We start from the raw sequence: 25,518 nt of genomic DNA on the forward strand, positions 1-25,518 counted from the left end.
AGAGAGAAAATCAGCCCCTGTGATTCTTTCATTGCAGACAGCAAAGACATGTCCCAGTCAGATGCCAGGGAGAAGAGGGGCAAAGTTCTCCCTGTGGAGGGGCTGGCTAGCATGGCTAGCATGGCAAGCACGGGTGTCTGGGAGCTGGCGTGGGTACACCTGAGTCCTGATGCTGGGCTCCAGGGCCAAGTTGGGTGGGGAGGATTCCTCGAGCTCTTTGCCCCACCCGAGCCCCCAGCTCTGGGGTTTGAACAAGAAAGTCCAGGGCTTAAAGTGTGGTCCTTGTGGACCACAATCCCTCTCAGAGCGTTTCAAGGTATTGTCAAAAAGCCAGAATCTCTGTTAGTGTCTGCCTGGTTGTTAAAATACAGTCAGCCCTCTCCCCTTTTCTTAGGGGAAGGCAGATTACAACATTCTGAGTCTGCTTCCAGGAGAAACAATGCAGACTGGTAACTTCTGAGCACTACAGAGAGGGGACTGCCTCGATTCTGTTCTTCCCCACATAGCACAACCTCCCTCCAGTGCAGACCACCCTTGAACAAATTCAGCGGGAGCCCATAGATGGAGGTGGGAGGATGCAGGCACGGCATGAGATCCCACTAGGGTTGCCAGGTCCCTCTTCGCCACCGATGGGAGGTTTTGGGGGCGGAGCCTGAGAAGGGTGGGGTTTGGGGAGGGGAGGGACTTCGATGCCATAGAGACCAATTGCCAAAGCAGCCATTTTCTCCATCTCTATCGGCTGGAGATCAGTTGTTATAGCAGGAGATTTCCAGCTAGTACCTGGATGTTGGCAACCCTAGATCCCACCTTGTTTCACTAGGGTCATCAGCATGGAATCTGGTGATCTGATGCATTTTCATCAAGATCACCAGGGGGAGGGGTGTAGCAGTTTAAAGCATCAGGCTAGGACTGGAGAGACCTGGATTCAAATCACCACTCAACTGGGATTGTCACAAGGTAGCTTTGGGATAGTCATCTGCAGCCTACTGCCAGCTTTAGGTGGTCCAAGAACCTTATTAAATGCAGGATGCAAGTTTTCAAGTCAAACAGGACTCTTGTCTGGATGGACCAAAAAACACTGCATGGAGAGAGAGAGACAGACGTTGAGGCTGGGCCCTGTTATTTGGCTGCATTATGCTGTCAGTGGACTTTTTCCAATCCAAAACTCAAAAAAATTCAGGAAAGCTGACAGCCCCCCACCCCCGTCTCGCAGTCTCCATGTGACAGGCGAGTTCCCCACCACCACCTTGTCGGGACATCTCTACCTGGGGGCCCTCCCCGTCTGCCTCCTGCTTGCTTGGCATTGCGTCTGCTCCATGGCACATCTCTCTCCGATCACAGGCGATGGGCATATGTGGACTGACAAGACGGCACTGCCACTAGCCAGCCCTGTACGGATCAGTAGCTCCTCTTGACAACATGGGATGTGGCAGACGCCCCACAGCCCGTGGGGCCTCGCAGTGTGATTCGTTGCCTCAGCCCTGCCCTGAATGGCCCTCCCTCCTCTTCCCCACCTCAAATGCACATGTGTGCGCACATACACATACAGAAGGGTGAATAATTGAGGATGGGGAAAGAACAGAACAAAAATATGGGACGGACACACACACACGCACAAGAACACAGCGCACGGAATCCCAAAACAAAAAGCAACACAGTTACCTGGGCTTGCTAGATTAGACTCCAGGAGCACCGTGGAGACTAATAGGGTTTTGGAAGTATAAGCTTTCGAGAGTTAAAGCTCCCTTAGTTGGATACCAAGGCTGTAGCAGGTTCTCCAGAGCACATACAGAGTTATGAGCAGTAACAAGATGTTCGAAGAGTCCTTAACCCTTCACCATCCTCCTGTGGACCCTGGTCTCTGCTGAAGATCCACTTTGCCCCCCCTTCCTGGAGGACTCTCTCCATTTCCCTCCCACCCAGAGGGAGGTCTTGAATTTTCCACCACCCTCCTGCATCTGACCCACCCCTTCCTCTTTTGCTCTCCAAAGAATACCTGCTGCTTTCAGCCTATCCAGGCCAACCTTAGTTTTATTGCCTTGGGGGCAAGGACTTAGTCCTTTCCCCCTGCAAGTGGTCTTCTCTGCAGCCTCCCCCCTCCCAGTTCTTGGCTGAACTCTGTCAGGACAAGATGGCCATATCCCAGGACACTCATACTGAATCAGACCACTGGTCCACCCTAGTCAGTATTGTCAACTCAGACTGGCAGCGGCTCTCCAGGGTCTCAGGCAGAAAAGGGTCTTTCACATCACCTACTGCCTGGTCCTTTTAACTGGAGATGCTGGGAATTGCCAAGCAGATACTTTACCACTGAGCCATGGCCCCTTTCCTAAATGCAGCTGAACACATGAAGCTGCCTTATACTGAATCAGAACATGGACCCATCCAGGTCAGTATTGTCTACTCAGACTGGCAGAAGCTCTCCAGGGTCTCAGGTAGGGGTCTATTCACATCACCTCCTACCTGATTCTTTAATTTGAGATGCCAGGATTGAACCTGAGATCTTCTGAATGCAAAGCAGAAGCTTTACCAGACTGAGTGACACCCTTCCCCAGTAGGGACACATGAAGCTGCCTCAGACTGAATCAGACCATTGGTCCATCAAGGTCAGTATGAGGAAAAGTTTAAAGAGCTGGGTATGTTTAGCCTGGAGAGGAGACAACTGAGAGGGGATATGATAACCATCTTCAAGTATTTGAAGGGCTGTCATAGGATGGTGCCAAGTTGTTTTCTGTGGCCCTAGAAGGCCGGACCAGAACCAACAGGTTGAAATTTAATCAAAAGAGTTTCCGGCTAAACATTAGGAAGAACTTTCTGACTGTTAGAGCAGTTCCTCAGTGGAACAGGCTTCCTCGGGAGGTGGTGGGCTTTCCTTCTTTGGAGGTTTTTAGGCAAAGGCTAGATGGCCATCTGTCAGCAATGCCAATACTGTGACCTTAGGCAGATCACGAGAGGGAGGGAGGGCAGGAAGGGCTTGGCTCTCGTGGCCCTTTCTTGCAAGCCCAGGGTAGTGCCAATTGCCACTTTGGGGTCAGGAAGCAATTTTCTTCCAGGCCAGATTGGTTAGGGATCCTGGAGGATTTTTTTTCTTTTGGCCATCTTCTGGGCATGGAGTAGGGGTCACTGGGGGTGTGGGGGGAGGTAGTTGTGGATTTCCTGCATTGTGCAGGGGGTTGGACTAGATGACCCTGGTGGTCCCTTCCAACTCTATGATTCTTTGATTCTATTGTCTGCTCAGACTGGCAGCAGCTGTCCATATTCTCAAGCAGATAGGTCTTTTACATCACCTACTGCCCGTCCATTTAAGTAGAGATGCTGGGAATGGAACCTGTAACCTTCTGCATGCGAAGCAGAGCCTCTGCCACTGAGCCACAGGCCCTCCCCTTTCCATGGATACGAGGCAAAGACCAGCTAGTCCAGAAGGAGCTTTTATGCAAAAAATTACATGTATAGTCTCCTAATTAAAATTTCAACATTTCAGCTACGGCCGTTGTTGCCTTTAGACATTTTTGGAATGGCGGTGGAGGTGGAGACACTATGAAAGTACTACAATTTGCGAGTGTATTTTATGAGCATCGATTGCCTCAAATGCATTGAGAATGCTTGATTTTGAAAGATACCCTTCAAAATTGCCATAACATGGTGGGGGGGGGGGGAATGAGAAGAACTGCGAGCACTTTTCAGCTCCTGAGTAGCCCTCTCTGAAGACCGGCCACTCCCACGTGCTGAGGGGGCCGTACAATCCCTGAGCCCCTTCAGTGAAGAAATCCATTGGGAGTGGGTGGAGAACAGGCTGGAGTAGAGAAAAAAGGCCAGATTAGGTAGCTGTGCTGAGCCGCTGACCAACTTTCCTCCAAGGGCAGTGACCTAGACAGCAGCTACGAAAGGGAGGATGCAATCTGTTGACATCTTACCCAGGCCTGCTTTGCCGGTACTCGAGTGCCATCTGCTGACCACAGGAGAGCATTTCTTTCAAGTGAGAAATAACCACAGAGTGGTGGTGGTGGTGGTGGTGGAAACTGCCGTCAAGTCACAGCTGACTTATGGCAACCCCCGTAGGGTTTTCAAGGCAAGAGAGGTTCAAGAGGAGGTTTGCCATCGCTGCTTTTATGTGGACTGAGTTTGGAGAGAACTGTGACTGGTCCAAGGTCACCCAGCTGGCTTCAGGTGGAGGAGAAGGGAATCGAGCTACTGCTACTACTACTACTAATACTAATACTAATAATAATAATAGCATTAATGCACTTGAATTAACTTGCAAACCATTTTGTCTGGCATAGACAATTTGGCAAACTATTCCACTGTCCTTTTAAAATGTCTTCCTTGCCTCTATTATAGCAGCTTCTGCTTTTCAGCCCAATTATTTCCTGATTACTTACCAGGCATTCTTGAATGCATCTTTAATCAGTTCTCCTTTCCTTGGGGTGTGTGTGGGAGTTTCAAAGCGTTGATTACTGCTTTTCTCCTTGGAGCAAAAAGCAATTGTTCGTTAGTTTTAGATTTTGTTTTCCTAACTGCACAATTAAAAAATTACAATCCAGAAAACATAAACAAAAATGTATTCGTGGCCCCTTTGGCTGCCAAGGTGAAAGTGGCCAGTAATGCCTCCTTTCCCACCCCCTCCCTGAAAAGGAACTGGTGCAGGAATGCCCAGGTCACTGTGAATTAAAAGGGAGTGATTCATTAAGTGGGGGGGGGGAGGTGGGAACCAGCAGTGCCTGAAACAAAAGAGGGAGGAGTCCACGTTTAGAAGGACAATTGCAGAAGTCATCACGACCTTCTTGGAAAGAAATTAACTTTTTTTACTTCCAAGTAAACATTACAGAGGGATCCGGCCCTTTGGGCAACGCAACGTTATGGAGAACGTGGCATGATATTAAGTGGTGTTTCAGTCACTCCTTCATCGCAAAAAAGCTGCCTGAACAACAGTAGCTGAGAAAGCAGGGAGATAATTGTTTTGAATGAATGAACAAACAATTTTAAAAATCCTTCCATGGTGGAAAAGGGTCACGGAGTGGAAGCCAACAGCTGCACTGACCGGGTGTCTCTATTCAGTGCTGCCCCTGGCCAGGGAGAGAGGTGCCCGATTCAGGGGCAGAGAGCAAAGCGGGAGAGGAGGGAGCTGGGTTGCCAAAACAAACACCGTTTCAGCTCTGTTGGTTTCTCACCTTGTTGTGCGGCAAGGGTGGGGTGGACCTCCTCAGCAGGCAACTGTCCTGGGCGGGCCCTGCCTAGGGTTGCCAACCTCCAGGAACTAGCTGGAGATCTCCTGCTATTACAACTGATCTCCAGCCAATAGAGATCAGTTCCCCTGGAGAACATGGCTGCTTTGGCAATTGGACTCTATGGCGTTGAAGTCCCTCCCCTCCCCAAACCCTGCCCTCCTCAGGCTCCGCCCCAAAAACCTCCTGCCGGTGGCGAAAAGAAACCTGGCAACCCTAGCCCTGCCTGCCGCCCCTTCTGTAGAGATAGATCACAATGGGTGTTAGTCTGTTGATAGCAGTAGAAAAGAGCCAGAGTACGGGGGCACCTTAAGGACCACCAACATTTCCCGCAGGATATTTTGTGAGTCACAGTATCTGAAGAAGTGAGCTGTGACTCACGGAAGCTCCTACGCTGCCGGAAATTGTGTTAGTCTTTAAGGTGCTCCTGGACTCTGGCTCTTTTCTCCTGCCCCTTCTGTAGACACCCTGGGGAAAAAAACACTCCTGCTTGCTTGTGGTGGGATTCTTGCCAGCAGCTGTTCCCAGGCATCCCAGACTGACAGGCATGTGGCTCACAAGCAGGGAGGGAGGCAGGGGCCAGGCATGCTCTGAGGCGCTGCAAAGGCTGAGCAGGCCATCTCCCCTCCCCCCCCACCATGTGGCCCTGCCCAGTGCCCACAACATCTCTGGCCTGCCACCCACGCTTCCTCCCTTCTGCCCCCAACCAGCTGTGCTTGGCTGAGTCTGCGATGCCCAGCAAGAAAGCCAGAGAGGCTGGATGCTCCGGCAGAAAGCTGGCGCTGGCCGTGGCAGAGATTCCCGTGGCTGGAGCCACCTCCTGGGGGGGGGGAGGATGATCAGAAGGCAACATCCCGTCCAGGCAGCTCCGGTCTTTCAGTCCTAGGGTTGCCAGCTCACCCTTTCCTCCGGCGGGAGGCTTCTGGGGCAGAGCTGATGGCATCGCGAGCGCGTCACTTCTGGTTTACACCCGGAAGTGCCGCATCGCAAGGGGCCCCTTTACCACTCAAACTGTAAAAGGCCCCTCGTGATGCGGTGCTTCTGGTTGTAAACCGGAAGTGCCATGCCGTGGCGTGTAGGCGCGCTCATGCACATGTGCCCGCTGACCCTCAGCTCTTTGGCGGGCAAAGGGGGTGAATTGGCAGAGGTTTGCCCACCACGACCGGGCACCTGGCAACCCTATTCAGTCCCCAGTTTAGCTCAAGAATGGTAGGGAACATTCCCAAGGAGGCATTCTGATAGGAGACCACCTGACTGGAATCCAGGAGGTGTCCAGCAGCTCACAAAGGGGAAACGCCTGCCCAGGTCAGCCTGGGACTCAGTTAGGGCTGCCAGGGCGCCACCCCCCGGCCACCAGTGGAAGATGGGGGTAGGGTTGCCAGCTCCAGGTTGGGAAACTCCTGGAGATTTGGGGATGGAGCCTGGGGAGGGCAGGGACCTCAGGGGGGTACAGTGCCCTAGAGTCCACCCTCCCAAGCATCCATTTACTGCAGGGGAACTGATATCCGTAGTCTGGAGATGAGCTGTAATTCTGGGGGATCCCCAGGCCCCACCTGGAGGCTGGCATCCCTAGGCTCAGTTCAGAACGTCCTCCCCATCCACCTCAGGGCTTGGTGGACGCAACCGTCATTTGAGAATGATCCAAAGGCGCCTGCAATCTCTGAAGGTGTACCCTTGCCAAACGCCTGGATGAGGATTCCTCACCTGGGAACTTCTGGCATCTGCTCTTACTTGCTTGCAAGAACGATGGCCTTTGGCTAGTGATGGGACAGGAGTCAGACTTTGTTCCTGCGAGGGAGTCCAATCCTGTGCTTGCTCAGGGTGGCTTCACACATCCGTCGGTTCGTGTTGCAAACATCTGTTTGGGGGCCGTGTCCCCAGCCGCTCCTGACTCCAGTCTTATTTCCTGCCACTGGCCATATAAGAGGCTCACAGTTGGGCCAACTGAGAATGAGTGACCGGAGGAACAGAGGCAGAATATAGGGTTGCCAACCCCCACATGGAGGCTGGAGATCCCCCAGAATTATAACTGATCTCCAGATTACAGAGATCACTTCTCCTGGAGAAAATAGACGCTTCAGAGAATGGACTTTATAGCACTAGAACCTACTGAAGTCCCTCCCCTCCCCCAGACCCCACTGTCCCCAGACTCTTCTCCCAAATCTCCAGGAATTTCCCAGTGAGGCGATGGCAACCCTTGGCAGAAAGGAAAGGAACACACACGTCCCTTGCCAAAGGAGGTGTTTTGGCTCCTTCTCGGTGTCCCGGTGCTGGGAGCGCCAGAAATGGCAGGGCACTGGTGGACTGGGGGTAACCCTCTGGGCGCTGGCAGAGCAAGCGTTAATTCTGCACGCCCCATGCTCCATTCCCAAGGGCCGTGGGCAGGGGCGCTGGGTAGGCCTTGCAGCTTCCCGGCCACCCCCCATCCGGTGTTCCTCTTCCAGGCCCCATCAGCACAGCCCCAACACATGTGCTGTCCGTCAGAGCTGGGCCGCAGGGATTTGAGTGCCGTCCAGAGCAGAGGCGCTTTGCCTTTGCGTGAGCGGGAAGGAGGGGACAGAGGCTGCCCGGCTCAGAGATCTGCCCCAGGCACCAGACACAGCGAGCCAGCCGGCATGGGCACCCCCACCTCACTTGCTGCTCTTTTCCTGGCAATGCTCTGGGCACAGGTAAGGGTGAGGGTGTGAACTGGCGCGGGGGAGCTGGGCCCCATTGATGATGGGAGGGGGCTTCCTTCTCCTTGTTTCAGAGTATCAGGGACTACCCAAATGAGAGGCAGAATCATGGGGGTACAGGGACTCACATCCCCCCCCTTTCCTTCTGGAGTTTCAGTGTGGCATCTAAGATTTGGCAAGTTACTTCGCATGATGTTTGAATAGTTTTATTCCATCTTTCCTTCCTCCTCACACCTAACAAGCTTATTTTTAAGCAGGGGGTGTTAATGGCTGTGGCTCAGTGGAAGAGCCTTTGCTTGGCATGCAGAAGGTCCCAGGTTCAATAATCCCAGATAACTCCAGGTAAAATGATCAAGTATTAGGGTGATGTGGAAGACCTCACTCTGAGACCCTGGAGAGGCTCTGCCAGTCTGAGCAGACAATACAGGCCCTGATGGATCAACGGGCTGATTCAGTCTAAGGCAGCTCCATGTGTGTTCAGGCAGGCCTACCTCCAGACCATGTTTCCAAAACCAAGACTTAGCCTTGACCGAGGCAAAGCAATAACGCAGCAGAAGGTACCTGTAAGCACGTGTAAAGTTCCCATCCTTTCCCACCTGCATCTAGGTGGTCTTTTTTCTTTTCTCCTTATCGCAGCAGCTGGCACAATGAGGTCAGGACTGTGGGAGTTGATCTGGGGAGTGCCGTGGTGGTGGGGGAGTCCATTCTTTCAGGGGTCCTTGCAGTGCTAGGCTTGCTAAGAGCGGGATCCCCATGCATTCATCCTGCCAAGGCTGTGCTTGTCCCAACCACTTACACTGGTGCATGTGCGAATCCTGCCTTCCCCTGCAATGCATGTTCAGACACCACAGCCTCCTTGGGGCCCTTTTAGTTGCATTAGCAGAAATGTCTGGTTTCTGCATGCACAAATATTTTTTGGTGGGGGGACACCACACCAATGGAAACTCTGCGGGCTTTTTGCATGAGACCCCTTGGAAGGTTATAAGCGCATTTCTGGTAGGAGCAGCATGGATAGGGGGGCTGTGACCACCTGGTGTCCCAATTCCCAAGGGCACTGCTGAGCCCCCAAACCCAGTGGGTTGGGCCTGTCCTCCAAAGACTGCTGGTATCAGGCCCTGCAAATGCACCTCATTTTCTGTATTTGCAAGAGGGTTGAGATGAACATCTTTGTTAAGGTGCAAGGAGACTTATGACTAACCACCCAACCCAGAACTTCTGTGTTTGTCTTCAACGTCTAACCCTTACTGACTTTCTTTTCTGCAATAGCAGGTGGGGGGAGAGTGCAGGCCAGGAATGTGTGGGTCTGCTGGGTCCCCACTGAAACATGCAGCCACCACAGGTCCATGAAAAGCTGGGAGCTCCGCTTTCGTTCAAATTTCATTTATAGGGGAAGTCTCCTGGCTCCCTTTAGGGTCACGGAGCGGCTGGGGTCGAGCACAGGTTGAACTCTTTGGTTTCCTTGTCTTGCATCTCTTAAAAGGAAAAGCAGAGCCCCCAGCCCCTTCCCCCACACCAAAGGTTCCTTTTGTCCCTGCAAAGTGGTAGGGGTAGGGTTGCCATCCTCCAGGTGGGGCCTGGAGATCTCCTGGAATTACAACTGGTCTCCAGCTGACAGAGATCAGTTTCCCTGGAGAAAATGGCAGCTTTGGAGGGCAGACTCTCTAGCATTATACCCCACTGAGGTCCCGCCCCTCCCCAGGCTCCACCCCCAAATATCCAGGAATTTCTCAGCCTGGGACTGGCAACCCTGACAAGCAGAAGGCACAAAGACAGCCAGAGGGGCTCCGGGCTCTGCCAGCAAGCCGTGGGGAGGGGAACTTTGAGGTGGTGCCACTCCCCCCCCACACACACACACTTCTTGAGTGCTGTCCCTGGGTCAATCCTTGGCATCTCCAGCTAAAAGGATCTGGCAGTAAGTGATGGGAAAGACCTCAGCCTGAGACCCTGAAAAGCCACTGCCAGTCTGAGTAGACAACAGTGACCTGGATGGACCAAGGATCGGATTCAGTCGAAGGCAGCTCCACGTGTTCTCCCAGACTGGCAAAGGCTTCCTTTGCAATGCCAGCCCCACAGCTGGCAAAGGGGAGAGGACCTCTCCACATGCCCTGGTGCCCAGCAGCAATCCCTATTTTAGCAGATGTGCTTCTGTCAGGCTTTGGAAAAAAAACATGCCATTTGTAGGCTGAAGGGGCCTCTCGGTTTGTCTGAGCAGAACAAGAAGATATCCTCTTACTGGGAGGGGGGGTAGGAGATTGAGCATGTGTGTGTGTGTGTGTGAGCGTGCCCGCATGTCCACGTTTGGCCACCTGCTGCTGTGGAATCCAGGGCTGGGCCGGGTTCCATTTCAGGGTGGGGGCACAGGGAGTCACATGTGTGTGTTTGTGTGAGGTTACATTCTTGCTGTCTCCGAAGGCATCTCATGCGAACAAAGGAACAAATCTCTGGGGGACAGCTGCAGGCAGAAGCTCCCTGGATAATGCCAGTGTGGCAGCCACATTAGTCATTTGTAGCATAAGAACATAAGAAACCCCCTGCTGGATCAGACCCAGGCCCATCAAGTCCTGTAGTCTGTTCACACAGTGGCCAACCAGGGGCCTCTAGGAAGCCCACAAACAAGACGACTGCAGCAGCACCATCCTGCCTGCGTTCCACAGCACCTCATATAATAGGCATGCTCCTCTGATACTGGAGAGAATAGATATGCATCATGACCTGTTTTCATTTTGACTAGTAACCATGGATAGCCCTCTCCTCCGTGAACATGTCCACTCCCCTCTTCAAGCCTTCCAAGTTGGCAGCCATCACCACATCCTGGGGCAGGGAGTTCCACAATTTAACTATGCATTGGTGAAGAATTACTTCCTTTTATTTGCTTTGACTCTCTCACCCTCCAGCTTCAGCAGATGACCACACATTCTAGTATTATGAGAGGAGAAAAGCTTCTCCCTGTCCACTCTCTCGATGCCATGCATAATTTTATAGATCTCTATCATGTCTCCCCTTAACTGCCTTCTTTCCAAGCTAAAGAGCCCTAAGCGTTTTAACTGCTCCCCATAGGGCAGTTGCTCTAGCCCCCTGATCATTTTGGTTGCTCTTTTCTGCACCTTCTCAAGCTCTGCTTTATCCTTTTTGAGGTGTGGTGACCAGAACTGTACAGTTTTCTAGGTGTGGTCTCACCACAGATTTGTACAAGGGCAGTATGATAGCAGCAGTTTTATTCTGTATTCCTTGCCTAATTATGGTCAGCATGGCCAGAAAAACAAAACAAATGTCCTGTGGCATCTCAAAGATGGACCACATTTATTCCCCAGAGCTCAAACTGGAATAATTGTGGTTTGCCAGGGCTTGGGCAGGGGGGTTGAATGACAGGCATCTTTTACAGGGAGCGAGGGGGCGAGATTTGAGGTTTTCTATTATATTTTTGGTTTTAACTGAAAATGTTTTTAACTAATTGAAAGCTGCCTTGAACCACAAGGAAAGGTGGGATATAAATGTTTAAACAGATAGTTTTTAAGGTGCCACTGGACATCTGTTTTTTGGGGGTTTTTTTGTTAAGCTCCCTGGCCTATTGCAAAGGGCAGGTTTGCAATGTTGTCTTACCAACCCACAGAGGGGCTGAGACCGGACCTGCATATCTCAGAGGACATGTGTAGGAAACACGTAAGCAGGAGAAGAGAGAATTGTATAGAGCAGGAGTGGGGAACCTTTTTTATGCCAAGGGCCATTTGGATATTTATAACATCATTCGCGGGCCATACAAAATTATCAACTATCAAAAATTAGCCGACCAAGCCCCAAGCAGGCAGCTGCCCCAGATGACACCCCCCCCCCGACATGGGCAAGTGGGCAGGCATCCAACCAGTGGTGAACTCGCCCACCTGGTGGTACAGGATGGTCTGTTGCACCAGCCGGGTGTAGCCGTCCAGCCACACGCCAGAGTTGCTCCTGCTCTGCATAGTCGGGGCTGGATTCTACAGCCGGCTCCTGCTACCTCCGCCTGCAGGGGTGAAATGAGGACACACTGGCTAAGAACTCGCCCCCCCCCCCATGCATTCTGGCCCTGTCCCCTTTAATCCCTCCGTTGTTGCCACTTCCACCCCCAACCCTCTTGTAGTACAGAGGGAATACGTTTCTCCACAGCCCGGGTGGGAAAGGGTTAACACAGTTTCTTGGGCAGTCCCAGCAGCTCCATAGCTAACAACTCTTCTGCAAGGGGGGGGGGGGAATGTTCCTTTTCTTGGCAAACAAATTCGCATCCACCTTAAATAGAGGCTATTCCTGTCTGCGAGAGGGGGTGGATCCTTCTGAGCTAGAGATCTGCCAGGACCCACGAAGGGCCAGACCAAATTATTTCGGGGGCCTTAAACGGCCCCCGGGTCTGACGTTCCCCACCCCTGGTATAGAGGAGCAGCAAGATCTTCTTAGCAACTGAACGTCAGAGAACACTTCCAAAGAAAGAGCACAAGAATGTGGGAAAAGCGGAGTCGAGCATCATTTTTCCCCCAAACAGAAACAAAAACAGATGGTTCCTGGGAAGACGGGGCGGCAGGATGCTCCCAGCCAGGCCTGTGCCAAAAGCAGCACTGGGATCTGGGTCTTGGGAGAACAAAGGGGCCAGAAGTCCCACAGCCCCCGTGCAGCTGTTGTGTGTGTGGATGGGGGGGGAGGCAAAGAAGCACATTCCTGCCCCTCGCTTGCCTTCCTTTTTATAGCTGCCAGATTCCATCGGGCTCCACACCCTGGTGGGGCTCTGGCTGGGCTTGGGGGTCTCGTTGAGCCGGAGGAGACAATGGAATGCGCTGCTCATGGTGTTGTGCGATCCTGCACTCTGTGCAAACCAAGGCCGAGGCCTCTGCTCCCGGTGCCCCCGCAAAGCAGGAGCCCAGCTGGTCATCTGCCAATTGGCACACCGCTGTGCTTCCCTGTCTCCTTCTTGTGCTCTCGGGCAAGAGAGCAGGGTAGAGCCCTTTCCCATCACTTTCTCCCAAACCCTGCACACCTCCCCCCACCACTGCACACACAGCTGCTCCTGCCCAAAAAGGGTCTTGTGTTACCAGAGAGGAATTTCCCACACCTGCCATGCTCCACTTTCAGCCTTCTTGGGGCCTGGGGTGGGGGTGGGGGGAAGCGGCACCGATTCAGCCAGAGCGAATCGACTGCTGCAGCTGGGAATTCTGCCTGGGCTGGGGCTCCCCGGAGGAGAAGGAAAGGAGGTGGGGGGCGGAGGGCATTACACACTGGGCAGCTAGAGAGGGCCAAATTAATGCCAGGGGTTGGGGGGGGGGTGGCAGGGCAGTAGCCGTGCCTGCCACGGGGCTTGGAGTGCCAGCTCTGGAAATGGGAAGCTTTTCCCTAGCCAATTAGGAGGGCTCAAGACTGTGCAAGGCCCACCCCTTGAGGGGGAGGGGGCACAGACTGGGCTGCAGCTGCTCCAGGGCCACCCCTAGACAACAGGGAGAAGAACAGATGCAGGGAAATGGCCGCAGGAAACCTTTCATCCAGCAGAAGGGAGAACAGGAGAAGCAGCTGATCGGTACTGTTGAATGCACCAGGCCGCTGGCTCCGCGGATTTCCTTGCACGAGTACTGGAAATGCCAGATGGCGGCGCTAGTGGGGCACACATGTCAGGAGCCAGGATGAGCAGGTGGCTGGCATCTGCTGGCAAAGGGCAAAAGGGTGGATGTCCGTGGTCAATCCCTAAGGCATCGAGTGGGCGGCACTGAGATCGTTTTTCTCTTGGCAGGACATCGGCTGCTCTGCGGAGGTGTTTCCTGCCGCTCCAGTTCTGTACCTAAGGCAGCAGAAGGCTGGAACGGGAAGGGTTAAGCGGGCTTGGGTGATCCCGCCCATCAGCGTGTCCGAGAACCACAAGCGGATCCCTCACCTTTTGGTGCAGGTAGGGGCCTGGCCCAACATGGCAGGTGGGCTTTTGGCTGTGATGTCCAGTGGCAGAGGGGCAGCACCAGGAGGGCGTATTTCTTCTCTCCGGGGTGAATGTTCTGCGCAGGAAGATTCCTTCAGAGGCCCCGCCGTGCCTGCTGGCCTCCTGATCTCACCCCTACATTCCCAATTCTGGCACAGAGACCCCCTCCCTCCTGATGACCCCCCCCAATCTGCTGCCCTTCCAAACAGCAGCATCAAAATGCATTCAAAACGTCCCCTCTATGCCAGTGTGTGTGTGCCAACATTACACCCACCAGCTCTGCAATGTGCCCATCTTAGTTATGGTGGCATCAATGTTGACACCTTCCCTCATCCGCCCGTCATCCTAAAGGCACAGCCGCTTCAACCAGTGCCTGTGCAGGCACCTCTCTTGCGGGCACGTGCCAGCTCTCCCTCACGCATGGCCTGTCAATCACCGGGTGCCCTCCTTGGGCCCTCACCCACACCTTCTGGGGACATCTGAGCACACGGCAAGCCCGGTGGGTTTCTCTGTTGTGTCTATTGACAAGGAGTGCAGCGCCAACCTCCTGCCAATGGCTTGGTGACCTGCCAGCCGTTCCCGCCTCACAAGGTCTTCCTCTGCAGATTAAATCTGACAAGCAGCAGCCTGGGGGGGTCGTCTACAGTATCAAGGGGCCAGGTGTGGATGAGGAGCCGCGGGGAGTTTTCTCCATCGATAAGCTCAGCGGGAAAGTCTACCTGAATACTATGCTGGACCGGGAAAAGAACGACCACTTTCGGGTAAGGACCAACGAGTTGAAGGGTCCATCCTGAAGCGTCTGGGATAAAAGGCCCCAACTTGCCAAGCCAGAGGGTGTGGCTCCCGAAAATAGTTGAGCAGTAGGGTTGCCAACCTCCAGGTACTAGCTGGAGATCTGCTATTACAACTGACCTCCAGCTGATAGAGATCAGTTCCCCTGGAGAAAATGGCCGCTTGGGCAATTGGACTCTATGGCATTGAAGTCCCTCCCCTCCCCAAACTCCACCCTTATCAGGCTCCACCCTAAAAACCTCCTACCGGTGGCAAAGAGGGACCAGGCAACCCTATTGAGCAGGGAAGGGATGCAAATGCTGGCCATGGGAAGGGGGGACGGGCCTTGCTGGGAAGCAACGGCAGCTTTTAGGCTGCTGACCGTTTCCTTGGTAGGTTTTGACCTTTAGAAGGGGTTGATTTTCATTGTTGCCTCAAGGACTTTCTGCGATGCAGGGGAGGAGTAAAAAGACTACTGATCAAGAATGCTCTCCCCAACCCCGCCTATAGGTAGGCATGAGCCCCCCCCCCCCATATACACACAGAGAGACAACGCAACAGGAAGGGTGAGACAAAGCTTTGGAACTGGTGATCAGAAGCAAGGAAGGGTTTGTTTCCCAGAGGGCAGGACGCTTGGCAGAGGGTGGGACGGTGGGAGCTGAGAACCAGGGCGAGCAAGTCGGGCGGAGTGGCAGGGGGAGTCCGGAGAGAGGGCTGACCCAGGGCAGGCCCCCAGAACAGGCTGCCAGCTGGGAACGTGGGTGGGGGTGAAGATGGGGGGACCCCTGCACTCAAGGCCTCCTGAGGCAACTGAGTGAGCCATGGGTGCTCCCACAAGCATGGGTACCCATCGGCTCCAGAGCCTCCCTTTCCCCCGGGCCCTCAAGCCAAGCGGCACACCCCGACCTGAGGCCTCACCTGGAGCTCCAGCCCTCCCCAGGGGGTCCCGTTGGGGAAAGCGGGACTGCTGAACCTTTGCCCAAACACTCCTCCTCCTTCAAAAGCTCCAGGCCTTCGCGCTGGACCTGGGCGGGGGGCCCCTGGAAGACCCCACCGACTTGGAGATCGTGGTCATGGACCAGAACGACAACCGGCCGCTCTTCCGGCAGGACGTGTTCTCGGCACGCGTGGTGGAAGGAGCTGCCCCAGGTGAGTGAGCCAGGCCATCCGCGGCCTCTTGCTTGTGCCTTAGAGGGGAGCTGGGTTGTGAGGCCAGAGGCCTGGAGAAGGAAGCCAAAGCGAATCGAACCCTGCCTCTTGGGTTCTTCCAAGTAAGAGGGCACAGGCTTGCAGCTTTCCTAGTTCCTAAAGTCCTCTTTGAAAATGCTTGGCATACATTATTGCTATAAGAAGTGCAACATCCCTGTAAGGTAGGCCAGTAATCAAACGGGTTGTCAACCTCCAGGTACTAGCTGGAGATCTCCTGCTATTACAACTGACCTCCAGCCGATAGAGATCAGTTCACCTGGAGAAAATGGCTGCTTGGCCATTGGACTCTGTGGCATTGAAGTCCCTCCCCTCCCCAAACCCCGCCCTTCTCAGGCTCCATCCCCAAAAACCTCTCACTGCTGGAGAAGAGGGACCTGGCAACCCTAGTAATCAAAGCTGAGATTGTGAACCTGCCCAACATCCAACGTGGAACTCCAGACAGGCCTGATGGGGGTTTCAGATCTGGAAAATTTCCTTTTTTTACCTCCTTCCCCTTTCCAGTTTTTGTACCATCGGCCTGATGAAGGGTTCTGGGGAACTCAAAAGCTCACCGGATGCTTTAGTGTCATTTGGGTTGGCCTCAGCAAAACACGTTACGTTTGTTTTGTTTCTTTTCCTCGATTTTGCATGGGCCAATTCAGCTGTTGATAGCTTCCCCCCACCCCCAGTATTTTTGGCCCTCTTATAGATGGTGGAGGGATCTGAGTATGAGAAACAGCGGCTTGCCCCGGTTTAGCCAGATTTCAGAGGACGTGGACTTGAGAAAAGTCCTTCAGTCCAGCACCTTTTTGGCAGGAAATTAATACCCTGTGGAGGCTACAGTGATGATAATGCAAAGCAAAAGCCTCCCCTGCCCCCCGTCTCCCCCCACCACAGCTGTCTGGGGCTGACTGCAAAGGTGGAAACTGGCCCTGACTCAGGAGCGTCTGGCTTCTCAGGTACCTTCGTGATGAAGGCAGAAGCGACGGATGCCGACGACCCTGAGACAGACAACGCGGTGCTGCGATACTCCATCCAGGAGCCTGCCCTGAAAGGCCTCTTCGAAATGGACGAGCTCTCCGGGGAGATTCGCACAGCTCAAGTCAGGCTTGACCGGGAGGTACCCACCTCTTTCCTTGGGCGGGGGGGGGGCTTCATACTTTGGGGGCCGTCAGGCACCACATGACGGCCTCTTCGTGGCAAGAATCATAGAATCATAGAGTTGGAAGGGACCACCAGGGTCATCTGGTCTAACCCCCTGCACAATGCAGGAAATTGACAACTACCTCCCCCCTCCACACCCCCAGTGACCCCTACTCCATGCCAAGAAGATGGCCAAGATGTCCTCCCTCTCATCATCTGCTTAAGAAGGAGCCTCCCGTGCCACACAGATCAGCAAAACGGCTGTAAAGTGGGTGCAAAGTAGATCTGGCAGGGGGGGAAATATGCCTCATTTGAATTTGTATACATAGATGTGTAACTGGCGTTCTTCTAATAGCATCTTTTTCTTAATGAGACTGAGATTTTTTTTTGGAAAAAAAGCAGGCCCCAGAAGCAGTGAATTAGGCAAGACGGACATGTAATTGTTATCCTTAACTTCCAGTATCGCCTGCCTTTCCCACTGAGACCTTTCATGCCCGGCCTGTTTCCACTGGCTCTGCTGCTCAAAAGTCGAATTCTCAAAACACCATATGCACAGGGCCTTTCCCCCCCAAACACATCCCAGGAGTATCTTGTGATCAATTGTGCATCTCCGTTCACATAAACTCCGGGGTCAAGTATTGTTTTAGGAGCCCCGTGGCGCAGAGTGGCAAGCAGCAGTACTGCAGTCAAAAGCTCTGCTCACAACCTGAGTTCGATCGCGATGGAAGTTGGTTTCAGGTCGCCGGCTCAAGGCTGGCTCAGCCTTCCAGCCTTCCGAGGTCTGTAAAATGAGTACCCAGCTTGCTGTGTCTAAAGGGAAGACGACTGGGGAAGGCAATGGCAAACCACCCCGTAAACAAAGTCTGCCTAGTAAACGTCAGGATGTGACATCATCCCATGGGTCAGGAATGACCCGGTGCTTGCACAGGGGACCTTTACCTTTACCAAGCATTGTTCAGCCCTTTATGTGCCTTGACTTCACTTCTTGTGGTGGTGGGGGGGGGTGGGGAGGAGAGAAACCAGCTTTGGTTCACTGAACAGGGCATGCAAGGAGGGGAGGGCTTAGCTCCTGCCTTCTTCCTGGTCCCCTGAACCACTGTCTGGCACTGTCTGTGCAGGTGGTTGGCGTTTACAACCTGACCCTGCAAGTGGCCGACATGTCCGGGGAGGGGCTCACCACCACAGCCAGTGCCGTGATCTACGTCGAGGATATCAATGACAACCCCCCAGAGTTCTCCACGAAGGAGGTAGGGAGCCGCCAGCTTGGCCCACCAGAGCGGCGGCAGAATGAGTTTCGGGGTGGGGTGGGAGAAAACTTGCAGGGGGTTTTGCCTCCCCCCCCCCCGGAAGCCTTTCTTTGCAGCCCTGGTAGCTTTGGGGGTGGGAGGGCTCTGGCTGCAGGGAGGGGGCTCTCTCTCAGGAGGGTCAGGAGACTAGCAGTGCTGTCGGGGGTCTCTACCCCTCCCACTTGTCCGTCAGACAAGCACTCCTGTGGTTCCCGGCTTCGGTGTTGCGGCCCTCCAGGCATGTCCCTGGCCTCTCTACAGTTGCTGGTGGGTGAGCAAGGGAAGGCAGTGCAAAGCAGCCAAGCCTGGCTACATCTGGCCAGGGCACTCTGCAGACCAAAGCAACGCCCCAGAGCACCTGAGAATCTAGCCTCCCCTTCCCAGCGGTGCTCCAAAGCCCACCCACACACCCCGTCTCTTGCAGTTCTTCATGGAGGCCCCGGAGAACAAAGAGGGCGTGGTCATTGGGCAGCTGACGGTCCGAGACAAGGACCTTCCCGGCTCTCCCAACTGGCTGGCCAAGTTCACCATCCTGGAAGGGGACCCCGAGGGAGCTTTCACCATCCAGACGGACCCCTTCACCAATGATGGCATTGTCTCCCTCGTGAAGGTGAGGACTCCCTGGAACCCATCTCTGCTGCCAGGCTCAGCTGCAGAACGTGGGAGAAGTGATGGGTGCCCCCGAGCATGCACAGAGTGTTTTCCACTTATCATTAAGTGACCACAGCCTCTCTTGAATCAGACCCTTGGTTTCTCAAGGTCAGTATTGTCTACTGAGCCTGGCAGCAGCTCTCCAGGATCTCAGGCAGGTCTTTTGCATCACCGACTGCTTGGTCCTTTTAACTGGAGACGCTGGGAATCAAACCTGGGACCTTCTGCATGCCAAAGCCTCTCCCCTCTTCTGTCCCTCTCTCCCCACCTGAAGTCAGAAGGAAGGGCTCCAAGGTGGAGGTCCGGCTGGCCCCTCTCTTTTGGGCACTTAACTCCTCCTGTGCCCTAAAATGGGTAAATGCTGGATGCACAAGAGATGCCCCCCCACACACACCGCCTTGCCCTCTCTCTGCTCCCCTCGCCAGGCCCTGGACCACGAGCAACAGGATCATTTCGAGTTGCTCGTCTCCGTCCAGAACCAAAGTCCCCTGGAGCTCTCGGCCCCCACGGCTGCCCGGGCACTGGCTACCGTGCGGGTGCAGGTCCTGGATGCCAATGAAGCCCCCTTCTTCCGGGAGAATCCCTGGAGGGGGCGGGTGGATGAAGGTGCGCCCCCGGGCATGGAGATCACCATGTACCGTGCAAGTGACCCCGACACTCACCAAGCTCAAGAACTCAGGTGAGTCGGAGCTGGAAGGGACCCAGCAGCCTCCGGGAGCTTCCAGCCTTTTCTCAGCCCCAAAATGCACTGCAGGTTAGAGGGGGGGGGGTTGCGCTAATCCTAGGAGGGAGGGAGTGGGAAGAATCCAGGGACCAGCACGCATTACTGCTGTTGGGTTGGGTGGCGTCTGTTCTATGCATTTACATCTCTGAGTGCATCTTCCTGCCCCTGAATAACCAAAGCCACCCCCGGCCCTCTATAGTTGGGCTTAGGGGAGCCCTTGGGGTTCTTCAGGGCCATCATCTGGGGGGCAAGGAGTGTGCTGGTTGGAGAACAAGCAGCAGCGCCTCCCCCACCAGGGCCGCATCTCTCAGCATCTCTCTTGCTGGCCTGTCTCCTCAGGTACTCCCAGGCCTTCAGCCTGGACAGCTGGCTTCAAATCGATCCTGAGTCTGGCCTAGTGCGCACACGCGACACGGTGCCCACACGGGCGAAGTTCCCGGAGGGGTGGTACACTGCACAGATCCTGGCCTGTGACAATGGTGAGAAGGTTGGGCCGACGGGAGAGGAAGGGAGGCCAGAAACGTGATGGGGCAGCGCCCCATCTGGGGCGCATAAAAATGCAGAGGAAAGCCCCAGCGAGGCGTGGGGCCTCTGAAAGACCAGCCACTTCACTGGGGCAAAAGCCCTTCTCAGCCAGAACCCCCTTGGTCAGATGCATGAAGTGCTCATGCTCAGATCTGAGCTCGTGCTCAGATGTTTCCGCCACAATAATCCAGCTAGCCTTTCCGGCACCGGAAACCTTCTTTTGGTTGTGGCCCAGGGGCACAGCTGGTCTTCCTGGAACTCATCTCTCCAGAAGGCTAAAGGGAGGCAACCGGGTCCGGTGGGCCCTTTCGGTTTTAGCGGGGCTTGTTTCCAGGTATGGATGCTAACCACTGCAGCCATGGAGGGACATGTCGCCGTTCTCTGCTCTGGGTCCCAGAGGGGAAGGAGCCCTGTTCTCTGTGGTGGATGGAGAAAGCCGAGTGGAAAGGCAGCTTGGCCACTGCAAACACTCCTCCTTAGGCCCGGCCCCTGCTGCTGCACTATCCTGTTGCAGAACAGGTTGAGGCTGCAGTAGACTGACTGTGTGAACAGGCCAGGAACAACCCCCTCCCAAGGCAGCCTGTTCTCCCACCCGCTAGCAAAAAATTTCCGCCGCCATGCTACTGTTCCAAAGAGTGGGTCTAACAGAGGCTGCTTGAGTGAGCACATTGGCACCCTGGCCAGTGTTGCAGTGCGACTGCCAAAAAGACAGCTAATCCCTACTTGTGTCCAGCATCTGCTGCACAAGGCTATACTGCCCCTGTCTGTGGAGGTTCCATCCTGACATCACCAAGACCCTTGGAGGTCTTAGGCTTTTTGATGATCCATGTTGCAGTCTTGCCAATAAGAATGGGCCCGGCCAAGAAGTCAAACCTTTACTTAACTTTTAAGCACACAGAACAGGTAACTACATCGGTACAGGGTAGACCTCCCTCCTGGTCTGCTGATCAAGCTAGCAGCAAAAGAGGGAAGAGGCCAAGCAGAAACTAGAGGAAGAAACTTCTAGGCTCCAGTTAGTTACTGGGTAATATCACCCCCCAACACACACACACCCCTATGGATTGAATGACTGAATTAACTCTTCGAGTCCCTCTCCACGTCTGTAGCGTGTGGGGTCCGTTGCTCCTGCAGCACATGAAAGCATCCAACTTTTTCTCCCTCCCTTTTAGGAAACCCACCCCTCACAGCCACGGGGACCCTCTCCATTGAAGTGGTGGAAGTCAACGACCACGCTCCCCTCCTGCTTCCGAGGTCAGGGGAGCTCTGCCAGCAGGGGGGCAGCCTGGTGCTGAGCGCCACCGACCAGGATCTGGCTCCTCACGCCGAACCCTTCCACTTCCGTTTCGGCACCAGCGGAACCCCTCTGGCCCACAACTGGAGCCTCAGCCGCACCAACGGTAACTGCAGGCGGACGCAGGGGGTCTTCCTGCATACAGGCAGGGGGCAGCTAGGGTAGGAGAGGGGGGACTGAAGCTGGAACAAGAGAGCCCCTCCCCAAAGTCAAAGAGTGCCTCCAAGGGAAGGGGTGGCGCAGGGCATGGTGTGGGGCGCAGCAAAGGGGTAATTGGGGGACGGTCGAAGCAGAGAATTGCTCAGGTAGCCCTGTGGGCAGCTGCAGGGCTGCCAGTGAAGCGGGGAAGAGCCAGGGTCCAAATGTCCTGGGTTGGGCCTCTCAGGATGCCCCTTGAGGCATCAGCAGGGCACCTGGAAGCGGGGCACTGTGCCCCCTGCTCTCCCTCACCCCCCCCGTCTCCACTAAACAGATAAAAGGAACAGGTTAAGAAACAGATAAAAGGAAGTATTTCTTCCCACAATGCATCGTTAAAGTGTGGAACTCCCTGCCCCAGGATGTGGTGATGGCTGCCAACTTGGAATGCTTGAAGAGGGGAGTGGACATGTTCATGGAGGAGAGGAGTATTCATGGCTACTAGTCAAAATGGATACTAGTCATGATGCATACCTGTTCTCTCCAGGATCAGAGGAGCATGCTGAATATATTAGGTGCTGTGGAACACAGGCAGGATGGTGCTGCTGCAGTTGTCTTGTTTGGGGGCTTCCTGGAGGCACCTGGTTGGCCACTATGTGAACAGACTGCTGGACTCGATGGGCCTTTCTTATGTTCACTTCAGCAACTCACGTGCTGCTGCAGCCCCAGGGAGAAGTGGCCGAGGGGCTCCACGTCCTGCCCCTCCTCATCAGTGACTCGGGGCGTCCCCCACGGGAGCAAGAGCAGCTGCTGAACGTGTCCGTGTGCGTCTGCAGCCAGGAGGGCGCGTGCCAGGCCCGTGCCGCTGCCGTGGTGGGTACCCTGGCCGGCCTCAGCTTCGGAGCCCTGATGATCATCCTGAGCAGCGTCGCCCTACTCCTGCGTAAGTGTGCTGATCTAGGGTGGCCGATGTCTAATTGGGAATCAGGGCCTGATCCTACATGGATAGTCAGCCAGGCAAGGCCTGCAGGGGGCGGGGGCGTGAGCCTGCAGGACACCAGGTTGCGTCCTCTGGAGATCAGCCGTAATTCCAGGAGATCTCCAGGTTCACCAGGAAGGGGCAGTTTGCAGGATTTGGTCCAGTTTGCTCCCTCCTGGCCAGTCCAGGGGCCCTGTGGGAACAAGCCTCAATACTGGTGGGGCAGGGGGGGGGGCTGAGGCAGCTGCAAAGGCAGAAGTGGCGACCCAGAGCCCCCCCCAACCCCGTCTGCCCTATTCTGTCAGCAGTGCTGGCACTGCTGGTGGCTGGCTGGGAGCACGCTCGCCGCCAGGCCTTCCGCAAGAGCTTGCTGGGGGCCTCACTGGATGACCTACGGGACAACGTCCTCAACTACGACGAACAGGGAGGAGGAGAGGAGGACCAGGTGAGGAGGGGAGAGGCTGCGGCGCTTTGGGGACGAGGGCAGGGGGGCTGGCCAGGAGACCCACCCCGAGGAGGGGTCACCTGAAGCCACCCGCTGAAACTTTGGTTTCGGTGCCTCCCCCCACCCACAAGTCCCTTCTGGCTGAGAGCCACAGGAGGGCTGGCCAGCTGGCCGGCCGCTGAAGGGTCCCTCCTTTTTTCAGGATGCCTACGACATCAACCAGCTGCGCAACCCCGACCTGCTGTTCCCCCCTCCCTCCCCCCGCATCAAGCCCCCCCTCCGGAAGGACCATCCCTACGGTTACGGCTTGCCTCAGTACCCACGCCGAGTGCCCGCCTGCCCTTCGGACATAGAAGACTTCATCAATGAGGTACGGCTGGGTTGGGATGGCGCTGGGGTGGGGGCAGAGCTGCGAGTGGTCATCACCCCCCCAAGCAGGGTTGCCAGGTCCCTCTTCGCCACCGGCGGGAGGTTTTGGGGGTGGAGCCTGAGGAGGACGGGGTTTGGGGAGGGACTTCAGTGCCACAGCATCCAATTGCCAAAGCAGCCATTTTCTCCAGGGGAACTGGTTTCTATTGCCTGGAGATCAGTTGTAATAGTGGGAGATCTCCAGCTACTACCTGGAGGTTGGCAACCCTACCCCCAAGGCCTTGAAGGTGCGAGGCCAGGCCCGCCCACCCGCAAGGATCCTGGCTCTATGGACCAATGGTGTGTTGCTCAAGCCGCTTCCCTTTGGCCCCTGGACAGAACCGCAGGGCAGTTCTGCTCACTCGGGACAGCGCGACCGTCCAGTCCAACTGGTTTTCCTTCTCCACTGGGAGTGGCGGAGGGGAGGAGGGCCTGGTAAAGAGCTCCCCACCCCTCAAACTACTCTTCTCTGGAGTCTTTACAAGAAATTGTATCAGCCACACTTTTTTTTGACTAGAGACTTGCTTATTAAGAAAGAAAAAAAAGTTCACAGCGTGGAGCGTCTCCAAGGAAAGGGCTGCCCCCCCCCCCCGGCCGCCCCTGCTGGCTGTGCAGAATCAGCAATCCCTCTAAAGCGAGAAATCCTGCATGCGCATAGAGATGCCACAGAGACGTGCAGCCGCAGCAGCTCAGCATCCTGGAAGGGCTAGAACTGGGAGGTGCTGTGGGCGGGGGTGGGGTGGGCATCCGGCCAAGGCCCGCCTCACTGCTCTCTGGCCCAGCTTCAGTGCCCCCCCTCGTCTCCTGCCTGCAGGGTCTGGAAGCCGCAGACGCCGACCCTGCCGTGCCCCCCTACGACACCGCTCTCATCTATGACTACGAGGGGGACGGCTCAGCCGGAGGGTCCCTCAGCTCCATCCTCTCCAGCTTGGCGGATGAAGATCAGGATTACGACTACCTCAACGAGTGGGGGCCACGCTTCCGGCGCCTGGCAGAACTGTACGGCCAATAAGGAGAAGCCGCAGGGGTGGGAGGGGGCAAGAGACTGTTCCAGGGGTGCCAAGACACTGCGTGGGCTTCCCGGCAGCCACGGAAAGACCCCGGGACTTTACCACCAACCCAAAATAGGCTGCAACGATCCTCTTTCCCAGGGCCCTGGCTAGGTGTGAAACCAGCTCCCCTCCTCCCTGCGCATCAACAGAGAGGCCGCCATGGGGCACAGCCTCAGCGGTCTCTTTGGAAAATGCAGCATGTGGCACACCTGAAGCGGACCTCCTTGGGCGGCAGGAGCAGTGCCCGGGGGAAAGACCTAATGCCCTCAGGGGGCCAAGAGCTGATCAATGCATCGCAAGAAGAGCAGATCACCCCCATACACACACACCCATGGACCTGGAAACTGGGCGGGGGGCACTTCTCCTCGCATCCAGGCAGAAGAGAGCAAGAGCATGAAGGGACTGACGGCAAATGGATCAGGACAGGACAGTTAGAAAAGGCCAGATCCTGACACTTGAAAGGAAGCCAGGGGGAGATGGCAGGAAGATGACAGCGTGGCTGTGCTGAGGAAAGGCTTTCAATCAAAGGGGGGGGAGGGAGGGACCAGGCAAGACAGATACTGGCGCCTCCTTTCTGCCTACACCAGACCACCTAGGGCAGTGGTGGCGAACCTATGGCACGTGTGCCAGAGGCGGCACGCAGAGTCCCCTCTGTGGGCACGCACACCATCGCCCCAGCACATCTAGAGAGTTGCAAATCCAAGGCAAAACCTCCTGTGCGTTTTGGCCATTTGGTCTCTCCCCTCACCCGCAGGCCGTGCTAAGACCCTGCGGGATCCGCCCAGCTCTGCCTCCCACCTTCCTTTCCCCCCTGCTTCCCGGAGCCTCCCGATGGGCTTCCGAGCAGCGGCAGCAGTAGGCGGCAGCTGGGTGGGCATGGAGCGGTGAAGCCGGGGGCTGCTGCTTCCGCTGCTGCTGGCCGCCCTGGCCGGCACGCAGTAGCAGAAGTACAGCTTCCGTGGCTTCCCGGCCGCCGAGCTGCCGCCACTGCAGCACACCTACCTGCTGGAGCAGTAAGAGGGCGAGGGCTGGAAGGAGAGCGTCCGCGCCCTGGAGGCCAACCTGCGCCTCCACCGCCTACTGCGCGACAGCGAGGCGCA

The 25,518-nt window shown here is 55.5% G+C and overlaps 1 protein-coding gene across 1 annotated transcript; it reads left to right on the forward strand.

The window, feature by feature from the left end:
• Nucleotides 1-7,579: 7,579 nt before the first annotated feature.
• On the forward strand, nucleotides 7,580-24,381 carry CDH15 (cadherin 15). The gene is made up of 15 exons (XM_056862397.1): nucleotides 7,580-7,891; nucleotides 12,610-12,855; nucleotides 13,641-13,793; nucleotides 14,426-14,581; nucleotides 15,596-15,740; nucleotides 16,739-16,899; nucleotides 18,041-18,169; nucleotides 18,633-18,818; nucleotides 19,285-19,538; nucleotides 19,923-20,062; nucleotides 21,278-21,505; nucleotides 22,238-22,477; nucleotides 22,822-22,958; nucleotides 23,161-23,328; nucleotides 24,181-24,381. The coding sequence occupies exons 1-15, from the start codon at nucleotides 7,580-7,582 to the stop codon at nucleotides 24,376-24,378; spliced, it is 2,853 nt and encodes a 950-aa protein (XP_056718375.1). The 3' UTR covers nucleotides 24,379-24,381.
• Nucleotides 24,382-25,518: the final 1,137 nt, after the last annotated feature.

This window comes from Euleptes europaea, chromosome 17 (genome assembly GCF_029931775.1).
Source record: "Euleptes europaea isolate rEulEur1 chromosome 17, rEulEur1.hap1, whole genome shotgun sequence".
In the NCBI taxonomy this organism is placed as follows: Eukaryota; Metazoa; Chordata; class Lepidosauria; order Squamata; family Sphaerodactylidae; genus Euleptes; species Euleptes europaea.

What these genes read in the sequence shown, in the direction of transcription:
- CDH15 (XM_056862397.1), top strand. Translation starts at nt 7,580, where the DNA reads ATGCTCCATTCCCAAGGGCCGTGGGCAGGGGCGCTGGGTAGGCCTTGC. An exon ending in CTCTCGGGCAAGAGAGCAGG is followed by an intron (nt 12,856 to 13,640) that starts GTAGAGCCCTTT and finishes TTCTCTTGGCAG; the next exon opens with GACATCGGCTGCTCTGCGGA. An exon ending in TAGAAGACTTCATCAATGAG is followed by an intron (nt 23,329 to 24,180) that starts GTACGGCTGGGT and finishes TCCTGCCTGCAG; the next exon opens with GGTCTGGAAGCCGCAGACGC.